At 42.3% G+C, this 13839-nt stretch overlaps 1 protein-coding gene across 7 annotated transcripts in view; it reads left to right on the top strand.

Moving 5' to 3' along the window:
• The window catches only part of MYBPC1 (myosin binding protein C, slow type), a 244050-nt gene that overhangs the window by 179096 nt on the left and 51115 nt on the right, over window positions 1–13839 (top strand). For 5 of the 7 annotated variants that reach the window (XR_003856412.1, XR_003856411.1, XR_003856410.1 and 2 more), the window contains 3 exons: window positions 2740–3141; window positions 6283–6660; window positions 11711–11878. Coding sequence is in view for 2 of the 7 variants with exons in the window: in XM_029599714.1 (XP_029455574.1) it covers window positions 2740–3141; window positions 6283–6660; window positions 11711–11878 (948 nt within the window). In the remaining 5 variants the exon portion in view is untranslated. The remainder of the gene's footprint in view (window positions 1–2739; window positions 3142–6282; window positions 6661–11710; window positions 11879–13839) is intronic. The other 2 variants (XR_003856413.1, XR_003856414.1) reach the window with 2 other exon arrangements.

The raw sequence follows: 13839 nt of genomic DNA, 5'->3' as shown, positions 1-13839 counted from the left end.
AACTTGGGGGAGCCATTGCCACATTTAACTTTTTGGGCAGTCATGGCCGCCTTGAGCTGCAGCCCCGAGTTGAACCCGGGGTCAGCCCTGTCCCCCCGTCCCCCCCCACTCTGCTTTTTCACCAGCTGCGGCAATTTTTTTTAGCAGCCAGCCCTTTAAGGCGATGGTGGTCCCTTGAGGTTGGGGGCCGCCGTTGCGTTAAAGGACCTCATGCCACGTTCTTTTGTCTCATGGTGTTTGGCCGTGAGACAAAAGAATGCAGCACAGAGCCACGATGTTTTTTCTCGGGAGGGGGTCCCACAATCACTGGGGGGGGGGATGGCTACCCCAATTCTGGGATCCCTCTCTCGAAAAAACATCATAGGCCTAGAGCTTAGAGGCTTTAGGCCTATGGTGGGATAGCAGCATATCAAACATTTTTAGGAGTAAATGTAAAACTGCATTTTGTGACACAAAGTCCGTGCATAATTTGTACACACTTGGACTTTGCTTCAAGCACAAAGTGAATGTATATGTGCATTTTAGCTTTGAAACTTCCCATGGTTAAAAAAAAAAAAAAAAGGATCCATGGACCTTTGAACCTGCTTTTTCTGGGTACTTTATAAATGGAAAGTGATGTGTGTAATGTTGAAAATGCAATCTATGCATGCTTTTTTTTTTCCTGCCCTGACCTAAAGCCACACCCGGGCAGGAATGCCTGGTCTCAATGTGGCTGTTTTCAGATGGGTCAGATGTTTTTTTTACCCACATAGATGCCTTTAAAAATGACCCTTATAATGAGTGTTAACTCATGGTCCTTCTGCTGACTTCTTGAAGATGAAACAGTGCCTCCTAGAAAGTATGCAGCTTACACAGTTCAGCAGCTTACAGATAATTTAACAGCAAAGCCATTGGATAAATTCATGTGAAAAAAAAAAAGTGAGATAATATATTTAAACAAAAAAATATAGCTCTTTTCCTTAAAAACCAGGGGACCCCTTCCCCCCCCCCCAAAAAAAAGAGGAACCCCCGTTCCTGGAGAATGAACTCTAGGTACCCCAATCTACATTTTGCTTCTAATTTATCTTGGTGTCTTTCCTGACCACAGAGTTACACTGCTGTACATCAGAGGTGTAGCCACAGATGGGTCTTGTGAACGTGTACCCTCCCTTACTTTTGGTTCAAGCTTCCACCCCCTTTACAGCAGGGTCATGTGCCATCTGAGACAGCCCCTTAAAGGTGCAGGAGTTAGAGGGTCCGAAGGCATTGGAATCACTGCCAGCCAATGATCCCCTGTGCCTTTAAGGAGGCTAACTTGAAGAAAAATAATCATTGCCCTTGGGCTAGACATGTAAAACTTTGAGGCTAGCTTTTTTTTAGCTGGTAATTATTTACCACCTCCCCTCAACCCCCCATCAAAGTTCAGGAATGCCTGGGCTGGGTGGAAACCTGTTTGCCTAAGTGATAAATTTAACACTTCTATAAAGAAGTTGCCTTAACCACAGGGGGAGAGTGAGAAACAGCAGACAGGGAGACGTTGATGAGACAGATACAGAGTGCTGCCAGAAATTAAAAAGGTTTTGTTGCCACTGCTAGGAAGAGCCACATCAGATAGGATAAGGGGTGGGGGCATGGCAGGGGGGGGAGGTGTGGCTGGTCACCTTGGTGACTTCCAGGAGTTCCCCCCACTTTTAACCCTCCCCCCCTCCTGAAAAATGTTATTCTGGCTCTGCCCTTGCCGTACATGACCTATGTGTGGAGAATTCAGAAAACATTTGAAAACATATTTGGAGGACATGCAGAATGGCTCCCTAATGAACACCATCTGTGTAGGAACAGAAAAGATTTGCAAGGGTTAATAAATATAAAAGTACATACATTTGGTTCCTCTGACATTTTCTTGCAGCGATGTCATCATCATCACTTGGGCTGGTACCTAGCATGCCGGATTCTGAAGGCACCCACCAATTTGGGCTTCCCCTCACTGCTGTCTGATTTCCAGGGAAAAATTCCCCTTCTCTGAACCCTTTGCCTATGGGCGCAATAATTTTAAATCCAGCCCTGATCATCTGCAAGAAGTAGATTTTAAAATCCGCGCGGCACACGCCACACTGAGTGACCCACATATCTCCCATTTTCGGCACACATAGGAATTTTAAAATCTACCATCAAGCAAAGTTGGGTTTCTATTGAAAAGAAATATCAGTTCTAATTTTTTAAAAATCTATAGAACAAAAGAGGCTTTTACTAAATGCATGAGCTGGTTTCAGACAATTCCAAAGATTATTTTATAACCTGAAAAATAGTTAACATTCTACTAAAATTAATGAACGTTTCCCTTTCCATGCAAACCTCATTGAGTAGCATCAATTTCTACTCCACTGAATTGGGTCATTTTAAATGATGTAATTTTTCATTAACGTACATTGCTTCCCTTTTGTAGAAGTTTGCTTCGGATTACCAGATGGGCTCCATGAACACCAGGATATTTTCCTTCAGTCACAATTTTTTTTAATTTTTTTTTTAATTCCCAGTGTTTAAGTAATGGTTGATTTAGAATTGTAGTCCCTCAATTGTAAACAGAAGGTCACAGCTTACAGAACGCTTTAGTGTGGGAGTTTTAAAAAAATGTACAGAAGTGTATCACTGTTCATGGAGTCTTCTGGCCACCGCAAGTCTTATCATGTGCAGGCCCCTACCCCCCCAATGATTTGTGGAGAAAAAAAAAAACATGTCTGAGGCTGGGTCCATCTTCGGCAGGCGCACCTGACAAGCAGAAAAAGCCAGACTTCTCAGAGAAGGAGTTGGATGTTCTGGTGGAGAACGTCACCCACTTTGGGCCCCAGCTGTGTGGCGCACTCTCTGCCAAAACCACAAAGGCAGAGAAAAATAAAATCTGGGCAGACATCCAGGCAAAAGTTAACGCTGAGGGGAACAATAACAGGTCCGTCGCAGACATCAAAAAGAAATGGCTTGAACTGAAGAAGCAGACCAAGGACAAGCTGTCTGTAATGGATGAGAAGGAGCCGGGAGCAGATGAAGCAGCTTCTGAGGAGCAAGGACTGAGTCCCCTGGAGAAGCGTGTAGAAACCATGTTAAAACTTGAGCAACTGGAGGGGTTCCCAGGACTGGACGATGACCTTGATGACCTATCTGAAGAAGGTAAACGAGATATTGAGGTATCTTAAATATTCTTTTTTGATCTGAATTCTTAGCTTCCAACTGAACTGTTCCATAGAGCTGGGTTTGGGTCCAGTCTTAGCTTTTTTTTTTAATTCAGCCACAATGTACTTCTGGGGAAGGCTTTTTTTTTGTTTTCTGAAGCATGTGATTGTAACAGATTGAATTAGGTCCCCAAATCTTATGGAAGAAGTTGTCAGTTGGGAAACGTGGGACATGTGAAACTTAGGATAAGTTCAGCTTCACTTTAAGATCTTCCTCTGCTAGCCCATTAACTTGCGAAGGGCAAACAAAATTCTCACTGCTCCCAAACTGTTAGCTGTACAGTGCTATAAATATTGTATGCCTAGAAAGTAATCCATATGAACTAACTTCTTGGAATCTATCACCATCAAATACATACACACATACATACATACATACATACATAAACTATATCTGTATGTATATAGGGGTCCAAGATGTTTTATTTATATTTGTTTGTATACATATTTTATCACCTAAAGGGGAACCATTTTTTACTAATCTGATGGAATGGGCATTGTGAAAGGCAATACTAATAACATCATCATCATCATCTATTTCCCATAGGTTTTAATATACACTCATAATGACAGAGATACTTATTTTACTTACTAATAACTACCTCACTTCGGCATAAGCCCTATTGAAATAGCAGGTGTTCCTTGTATGCTCTTGTGCAGGTCTGAGGTATCTATACCTATCTATAGGTATTCAGATAGAGAAATCTCAGAAAAAGAAGTAAGAATGGAAAGGCACACTGATATCTCAATGGACAGAAACTGAAATGGTACAGAATACGTGTCCTGAAATTATTCCCTCCAGTACCTCTCCTGATCAGCTGGATTACATACAATCTAATATAAAATGTTGATAATGGAAAACAATTGTGAAAGGATCGTAGGTAGTCATGCTGCCATAGTCTTAAATTAAGTATGTGATGGGGCCAGCCCAATGGCTCAGTGGCAGCGTCCCACATTGCCCCTTGGTAGGTATGGCATCAGTTCACAGAGCTTGGGACTGTGAGCCAGGACTGGGGGGGAGGGAGTTCCAGCCACGATGTAATGGTGACAGCGAGCGGTCAGTCTGCTTTGTGGCGCCTGGTTGAAGGCTGCTGGCCAGGCTAGATGACTGTTTTTGGGGGGGGGGGGGGAGAGGAGAGGGTTAAAAGTGGGGGGAACTCCTGGAAGTCACCAAAGGATGCTCATTGTTCATAGCCCCAGGAGGGGGGCTAGTGTCAAAGGAACGGGAAGCCCAAAGGAGCCGTAAGGAAAAAACACATACCTGTTTCTTCTATATAAATATTCCTTTATTATATTATTAGTGGAGTTGCTTTTAAGCTTAATGGGGAAAATGTTTATAACTACCAGTATTGGACTTTGCGCCATTTCTCAAAGGGAAAGGACGTGTGCACGCTCCCTTTGAAAATTTCCTGGGGAAAAAGACCTTGCAGAATATTCCACCTGCTTTTTTTCTACTAGTACTTTCTCTTTTCAAAACAACACGTATAGGGATATATTTTAAAAGGGTTACGCGCGCTGGGCCTATTTTAAAAAGGCTCGGCGACGCGCGTAAAGCCCAGTGACACGTGTAAGTCCCGGGGCTTGCAGAAATGGGTGGGGAGGGGGCAGGGTGCGGTGGTCCGGGGGCGGGGTCAGGCTCCCGGCACAGCAGCCATATTTGCCGCTGTGCCGGAGATCGCATGTCAGCGGTTGGCCAGCGCACGCAACTTACTTCAACCCCAGGGCTGAAGTAAGTTTTGAGATAAAAAGAAAACCAAGTAAAAGGTAGGGGGGAAAGGGCGGGGGAGGTAGGGGAAGGGAAGGTGGGGTTGGGAGGTAGGAAAGTTTCCTCCGAGGCCGCTCCGATTACCTCGGAGCGGCCTGGGAAGGAACGGGGAAAGGCAGCGCGGCTTGGCGCAGGCTCAGTGTGTGCAAGGTGCGCAATTGTGCACCCCCTTGCGCGTGCCAACCCCCGATTTTATAACCTGCTCGTGCAAGTTAATGGGGCGTATATGTGTGCGCACCAGGTAGCGAGCGCACATGTCCGCTGCATGCACTCCTTTTACAATCTACCCCATAATTTTGGGAATGTGAAACTATACACAGATTGTTGCACTTCCTGTCCTGTCTGTGCCCCAGGGAAGGCTCCATGCAGTGTGGGTGTTGTGGAATTTTTACCCACTGGCAAGGTGGGCAATTTTTTAAAAAGCCCTATTACCTCAGGAATTACCCATGAAAATAGCTTTTAAAGTTGCCTTTCAATGTAGAACAGATCATGTTACTACTATTTTAAAATTTCTGGCTTTTTCGGTAACATTGGCATAGCCCTTTCCTATTCCTAGTAAACCCAAATGCTATACACAAACATTTTTTTTCTGTGGTTTTTTTTTCCTTTATTTAAAATTTAAAAAAAAATCTCAAACTAAATTAAAAAAAAAAATCTCAAACTAAATTAAAAAAAAATCTCAAACTAAATTAAAAACAAAATTTAAAAATTCTGTTGTATTTTCTGGTAATGTCATTTTTTTTTTGCCTGAGGAAAGGGAGTGTGGGCTCCCAAAAGCTCACCAAGAAATGTATTAAGTTAGTCCAAGAAAAATGTACCACCTTATATTTTTTTTTTTTTTTTTTGGTTTGTTAACCTTTATTTCCATTAGCCCAACCTTGACAGACACAAGGAATGATCAAAGGTTTTCTTCATAGGCACAGGATAGAAGAAAGTCCTTGATACATTTAGCCCAGTTTATCCAATCTACAATTATCTAAAGTTAAAAAAACAAACCAAAAAACAATCAAAAGACAAACCAAAACAAAAAAAACACAGAAGAGGCAGAGGAAGATCTTTATGAGGAGGCATCTGATTTTTGTAATGAAAATGTTTCTGTTGTAGCACAGAATGAGTGAAATTGCATTAGGCTATAGTAAGGCAGACAGCATAGGTTTCCATTATGCTATATATAACGTCAGTCTGTGTTGCCTCAGATTGTGCCCCTTTTCTGGCCTTTAAAAGGCATTTTACTTGTCGGAAATAGTCCTTTGCAGGCCCCCCCAGAATGATTTGTGGAGAGCAAAATGTCTGAGGCTGGTCCATTTTTGGCAGGAGGTCCGAAGAAGCCATTCACGGAGGAGGAGCTGAGCGTTTTAGTGGAAAACATTGCTAAACACGGGGCCAAGCTGTTCGGTAATCTCGCCGCCGAAACCAGCAAAGAAGAGAAAGATAAGATCTGGAAGGAGATCCAGAGCAAAATCAATGCCGTGGGGGGCAATAATAGGTCCATTGGAGACATTAAAAAGGCCTGGAGAGACCTAAAAAAGCACACCAAGCAAAAACTGGCGAAGCTGCAACATGAAACACCGGAGAAAGATGAAATTATTCCTGCCTCTGATCAACTGTCAACCCTAGAGAAACGTGTAGAGGTCATATTGCATATAAAGGGGATGGATGCGGAAGACGTCGTTGAGGACGTGCCTGAAGAAGGTAAACAAGATACTATAATCTGTTAATATTATTACATAGTCAGATCATGCCATACTATTTCCTTAAGGAGAGATTCAGTCCAGGCCAGTCCTGACTATTTAAATCCCACTGCAAAGCATTCTGGGACCGGGGGGGGGGGGGGGGGGGGGGGGTTCCCAGATTTCCCATTAAGCATGGCAGACAGGGGCTTAGGAACCCCTACACCGGGCAGGGCACATCGTGGACTAACCGGCAGGAGGACAGCAGCACTTCTCACCTGCATCTGCCTCCTCTGTTAGCTTCAGTCTGAACCGGACCTGCCGGCATCACGTGTTCAGACTTCGGACTGAAGCCGGCAAAGGAGGAGGCGGATGCAGTTAAGAAGCGCTGGTGGCCACCTGCTGGCAGTAGGAAGGGAGGGAGGGAGGAAGAGGCTCATACTGAGTGGCACGTGAGATGTGAAGCTGGGACTGCATTTTCCAGAATACTTTCTGATGTAAATTTTAAAAGGCAAGGTGGTTCTCATACTTCCATAGACTCCAGTATGTTCGCTGTGATCTTCAACAGCAGTCTTACTGGCAGTTTTCCCCATTGTCAAGGGCGAGGTTAACTGGTACTAGAACACAAACCTTTTTCTACCAGGATACAACCATTTGAGATGCTGTCCCTGAAGACATCCACCTTGTGGGCAATTACCATATTTTTCACAAGGCCTGGTTGTTTGACCAGTCCTTTAATTACATGCTCTGAATGAGCTTTCAGCTTTTGCTTTGTTCAAGCCAAAGCATGGGCTTGTTATCTTAGGCTGCCTGTGGTTACGTGCGTTTGGATGCTGGTGTTTGGTGGTTCCACTGCTTTGGGCATCGCTGCTAGCTTAATATCTATTTGTTTTAAGTCTGTATTTGTTACCCATTTTATTATTATTTTATGAGGGTTAGTTGTCTTATTGGTTTGATGTCTTTAGTGTGCTACTCGTCTTGTCCGTCTCTTGTCGTAGATACAGTAGATGTTCAGTGTTTATTGAGTATGCATAATGTGTTATAAAGAGATGTGAATGTCTATGTTGTTTAAAATGCCTGGCTAATTGCCTTCTTTAATTTTATTGCAGTGGATATATTGCATCGTAAAAGATTTTGCTTCATACTTCACTTTAAGCTTGTACGGAAAGGCACGTGAAGAAAATATAGGTGGCTTGACTTCCCTGACCAAAGAAGTCAGTTGGAAACAATGAGTGAAATAGTGACTGATTAAAAAATAAGCTTAAATAGATGGCAGCTGAGTCTGATGGCACTGCAGATGGACCTCACATTGCTTTTTTGCTATCAGAGTCTTTGCGTCTAAATGTTGCTTCTCTGGAGAAGCAGCTAACCTTATGCACCTGAAACTCACACATTGCCACTTAGGGGGCTGTATACCAAAGTATAGAATATTTACTGCACATGGTAAAGGCAGGGAATTTTACCTTGACCACACATGCAAATATTTAATTGGCATGCAGGTGGAGGATAATAAACTGTTTAGCCGTTATCCGAAATGAAGTAACCTGAGGCCATTACCGTGGAAACTACAGTGCCAGAAGGAGGCTGGTATTGCAACCTCCTCGTGCCATGACTGCCCTTCAGGGACCATGCTAGTCTCTTCTGGGAGGAAGTGGTGGTAAGCAGAGGTACACAGAAAATCGGAAACAGGGAGAATCCTCTCCTCCCCCTTCCTGATCCATGGCCCTCTGATCCTTCTTTCTCTCCTCCCCTCAGCCAGAGATCAGAGGGCCAAACAATTGCCACTTGCATGCCACTGTTCTTTGCTTTATGGTTTGAACAGTTGATGCTTCAGAGTGAAAGGGGCCAGTTAAAGCTGGGGCTCTGCAATCTACTGCAGCAAATGCAAGCATGGGCAAGGCAACTAGTCCTATGGGAAATTTTCCACGGCCTTCGTTTACCTATACCACTGCTTGTACAGAGCACGGTAAACCTAGTTACCAAATGTGGCGAATTTGAAAGGTTGGCACAGGTAGCTGCACTTTTGAAACAGATAGAACACACCTTTCTCTCATGTTGCTGTCTGCAAGAAATAATCCATGGAAAATCATTATTAGTGACATTCTCAAGCCTAATAGATGTAGTATTTTAGTAGTTAGGACTTATATGTCCTAAGTGTACACCAGAAGTGAAAAAATAATTATAGTTGATGCTTGATCTGAGAAGTCAGATGTTCCTGTTAATACGAGGAGATAGCTGACTAAACCACTTAGAGCATATCAGATTTTCCCAACCCTACCTATCCTTTTTTACCCTCCTACCTTAAGGGTACGATTGTCACAGATATCAAAAACACCACCGAGGACTCAGATTAACCAGGAAGGGAGCCTTGGTGAGAATGTAGTTCTCTCTCCTTTTTGTTAGCTTGGATGAGATTTAGTATGGCATTTCTTATGTTCTCATATATTTCATTAGTGAAGTCATTCGGTGGGCCATTTTAACCCCAAAAGTGAAGTCTCTTTCAAACATTCTCTGCCTTTTAATCTTTAAATCTCAGCATTAGCACTATTTTGTTCTGTGAGGTTTCTTAGCTGAAGAGGCACAAATGGGTCAGATCGACAGCCCTGAGGAGCCGCATATAGCAATGGAGCCACAGGTCAATACCGTTGCTTTAGTGAATTCCCCAAGTCCAACAGCATCATTCCTGTTTGTGGAAAAGGAGGAGATGGCAGTCTTCATTGAGACAGTCACCTCTTACAGAGGAGCCTAGTCTAGATGAGAACTTCAAGGGTCTAATTAATCCCAAAAGATGGCCCAGTGTCTCCTGGGATGCACTTACACACAAAGCTAATTTTTCTGATCAACTTCTGCATGCAGCAATTAACAGGGGTGTAGATTTTATGGCCCTTGGTTCATTCTCTTAATTGGGTCCAGTTAATGAAAATTCCTAGCAATCCCCCACCCCCTTGGCTACACTGAAGGCCATATCACATTTCTCATACAGCGACTCACAGCCAAATTTGAATCCTTCAGAAAGAATGCATCTAGAAATGGTATTTTCAGTATTTCTACCTCCTTTGATCAAGATGAAACAAATTATAATGTTTCAAGAGGGTCTTTCATGTGCAAACTTCAGTACAGCTTTTTCTCCAGCCAGGTGAAAGTGTTTACTTGACAAAAACAATATGTCCTGGACTCAAGTAGGCCGCAAATTGTATAACTTTGCCGAGAGTTTTCAGATTTTCTGGTTACATTCAGCATGGGGAAGTAGAAAGAGCAATAACAGAGCTGCCAGTGATGTTACTATCTCTCTTCTCATAACAGGAAAAGCTTGCTGAAGCTAGTGTTCTGCATTAATATAAAATGGATGTTGCCAGCAGCTTCCAGGAGTTCTCTTTGCGGTCAACCAACTCACAAAGAACTGGTTAGTAAGGACATGCACACAAAAAGAAAATGTTGGCTTTGTTCATTTGTTTTAGCACAAAATATTTTCTGTTCAGGTTGTTCATTCATTTTGACTCTTTTTTTTTTTTGGTTCATTTCATTTGCTTTGGTAGTTTATGTGCGTAAAATAGCATTCACATACATAAATTATCCAAACAAATGAAAGAAACCAAAAAAGATGCTCCCAAAAAAAAAAAACCCAAAATGAATGAACAGAACCACAAGCTTTTTTATGCTGAAACAAATAAACAAAATGAACCAAAAATCCTTTGTATGCCCATCCCTACTACTGGTTAGACAAATGAACCAACTTGAATTTTGAGGAAGGGAGATTTCCTTTTGAGCTGGCACATTCAATTTTATATTTTAGTTTTTTAAATACCTTTGATTACTTGTATTAGTAGGTCCCTTTTAAGTTAGCTTATTGTGGCTTGAGGCATTCTGTAAGCACCTTTGAAGATGAGTTTATAGTTTAGAGAACATGAGGACGTATCCTTCAACTTGTATGTAACAATATCTATAATTAAATATTGTTAACAACAAACTTTGGTTTTTGTGTTTTTCTTCCTGGATTTTCCCCACCTGGTGAGCAGGTTGGGTAGGCAGAGCTATAGCTCATGCTGTCTATTTATGAAATCTACACATTTCTCTAATTTAGTATGAATACAGCAAGTCACAAGAACTCTGCTGTTTCCATCCGTCATACCACTCCCATACTAAGTCCATAACAACTTACAGTGGAGTTTCATATTAAGTTTTTCAAAGATGCATCTTGCTGCTTGCTTTGTTTTGAATTGTCTTTGCTATTAATTCATTAAGGACTTTCATTTGGAACATTACACTGTCTTGTGTTATGTCTCAACAGTGGTGCTTGTCAGAGCATGTCTTTCATCTCTGTCTCGCAGCCTTTCCTTTAAGATTAACTTTACTCACTCTGTTTGTTGTTCATGTATGTTGTGTTTTGTCACCAGATACGGTTTTAGCTATAACCAATGAATTATCACTAAACAGAAATAACTATACACCTATTAGCAAAAGAAAGATGAGGGACCTGGCCGGATAAAAGACATAGTTCTCATGAATGTGACGTGTTCATTAAAACCATAGCATTGGTTAATAGGGGAAAATCTGTCATTTATTCTGCAAATATCTGATAAACACCAATTTGTACCCGGCAAGAGTTAGCTTTTACCAGATGCCATTATAGGGAATATCTGGTGAATATAGTTTGCTTTTAATGGCTGTGTTAGTTGGCCATCTAATTCAAAAGAACAGTTTTAAATACATTTACAAAATGCAATCAATTAGATTTCTTACTTGAGAATACTGTGCCTTTTTTTTGTGGGAGGACTTTATTTTCTGCTCATAGAGATTAGTGCCTTGGCCTTTGCCCTCAGTTCTGTAAAATTCCCAAGTTGTGTAAATGACTAAGTATTTGCAGCATTTTTCCCCATGCTAGCTCAATGTTATTCTGCATAAATGTCTACCCAGCTCTGAATTTTGCTGAATAGATGCCTTAGGGAAGAGCATATAATCATTATAAGGTTTCCAAGCTGAGCATAATGGTATAACAATGAAGTACCATGGAGAAGAGTGAATTTCTTTCTCTGTCCATTTAACCTTCTTTAATTCTTTCTGTTTACCATTAGCGGAAGAGTGGATAGTGGCCAACCCAGAACTGACCGATAAAACTAGGTACACGATTGCAGGCTTGCCAACTGGTGCGAAAATCTTTGTGAGAGTCAAAGCAGTGAATGCTGCTGGTGCAAGTGATCCTAGATTGCATCCTCAACCTATTTTAATCAAGGAAGTTATAGGTAAGAAATTCTTGCCTTGTTGTTGTCACCCCTTTATGTGTGTTCACTCACCCGCCAATTGTATCTTCTTAAAAATGAAGACTTTGCCAAGCCTTGATGATGGTCAAACATTGAAATGGCATTGGTGGTATATACACAGAAGAGGCTGGTCAATTACGAACACTCATGACGCACACAAACAGCAAAACTCAATCTTATTCTTCCTTTTAGCTGGATTTTCTATAATCCTTTTTATTATTTTAATTATGACTTATGTTTGACTTGAAGATTAATTCTTTCTGTCCTCGGGAATGTCATCTGAGATACTCACAACTTACCTGGACTGTGTTCTACATTACTTATTTATTTTAAAAATGTGTATACCACCTAGGTATACACATCAAGTTCAAAGCAGTTAACATAAGTGCAAACATAAAAATTCTTGAACGAACGAAACAATCAAACTCTGTGAGGGCTCTAAAAATAAATCTAAGTTCCATGAAATCAACAATATAAAAAATATCATAAAAACAGCCAAAAAGGAAAGAAACACCTGACCAACCCTGTATATCAGCTTGATGTATCTGGGGTTGAATGCCAGCTGAAATAAGTACGTTTTAAGTAATTTAGTGCACGCTGTTAATCTCAATTGTTCGGGTCAGGTGTTCCAAAATATTGGGCCACCTGTGCAAAACATTTGTTCCCTGGTTATCTCTGCCAGACTGAAAAGCGTAATGGATGCTTTCTGTGGTAATTCATTTAAACACATAGATACAAGTTAGCAAGTGAATTGCAGATGACAAATGTTGTAATGGTCTAATCTAAAAAAAGTGTTTGCTGATCTTAATCTCTCTGTCTCACAAATTTGAGCCCTCATTGTACAGACCAGTGAGGCTGTGGGCATTGCAGAGAGAATGCTGTCAAGTCTCAAAAGGGTAGTGTACAGTCAGTACCTCACTTCTTCACCCTGTAATGGCCAGAAACTCCCGGTTTGATCGTCTGCACGCACACCCCCCACTTACCTCTTTTTTTTTTTCTTTTTAAACGTACGCCTCTTCCGCAGCAGAAATAAACGTACGCAGCAAGAGATCTGGGCGCGCACCCAAGCGCATAAGTATTAACGCGCGTATCTCTTTGCCATGCCCTGAAAGGCCCTGTGCCACCCAGGCCATGCCCACACCCTGCACCTTTTTTAAAAACTTATGAGATGTGTGTGCAGCGGGGAGGTACATGTGCATCTGGGCGGCTTTTAAAATTTGGTGGCTGCGTGCGAGCCCAACTTGTGTGCATATCTCCCGATTTTGGTGCACCCCGGGCTTTTAAAATTCACCTCTTTGTGTTACTGATTGGTACAAAGGAATCTTAGCAATTTATGAGGGCTGAGGGAAATGCTCCGCATGTTCCATCTCACAAAAGCCAGTTATTTCTAGAGCCAACAGACCGGTCAAATGCCACAGAGTAGAAAGGGTGCGCTCAAAAAGAGAAAATGAGCCAAAAAATGTTCATATTAAACTAAAGGACCCGCTTCTCTTATTATTAATCTAACTCGCCTGCTTCGTACCTAGACAAAGCGGTCATCAATTTTGCCTTTATGCTTTTATTCAATGTTGAACTCCTTTATCAAACTGTATTGTCTCCTCTTGAAATTTCGCCAAATACTAGTGGGGAGGATAGACTTTATCCTGAACTTTGAAAACAGATGTATGTGCATACGTCCGCTTTGAAAGTTTGCCAGTTGTCCTGGTTTACGCGCGCACACATACGCACAAAGGGGTAGATTTTCAAAGGGGTACGCGCGTACCCCCCGAAAACCTACCCCAAGCCTCCGCCTGCGCGCGCTGAGCCTATTTTGCATAGGCTCGGCGGCGCGCACAAGCCCCGGGACGCGCGTAAGTCCCGGGGCTTGCAAAAAGGGGCAGTCGGGGGCGTGGCCAGGGGGTGCGGTTAGGGATCGGGGCGTGGCCGGGGGCATGTGGGCAGTC

Source organism: Rhinatrema bivittatum, chromosome 4 (genome assembly GCF_901001135.1).
Source record: "Rhinatrema bivittatum chromosome 4, aRhiBiv1.1, whole genome shotgun sequence".
Classification (NCBI taxonomy): domain Eukaryota; kingdom Metazoa; phylum Chordata; class Amphibia; order Gymnophiona; family Rhinatrematidae; genus Rhinatrema; species Rhinatrema bivittatum.
Note: the sequence above shows the minus strand (reverse complement) of the source record. Positions and strands in the feature narration are given on the sequence as shown.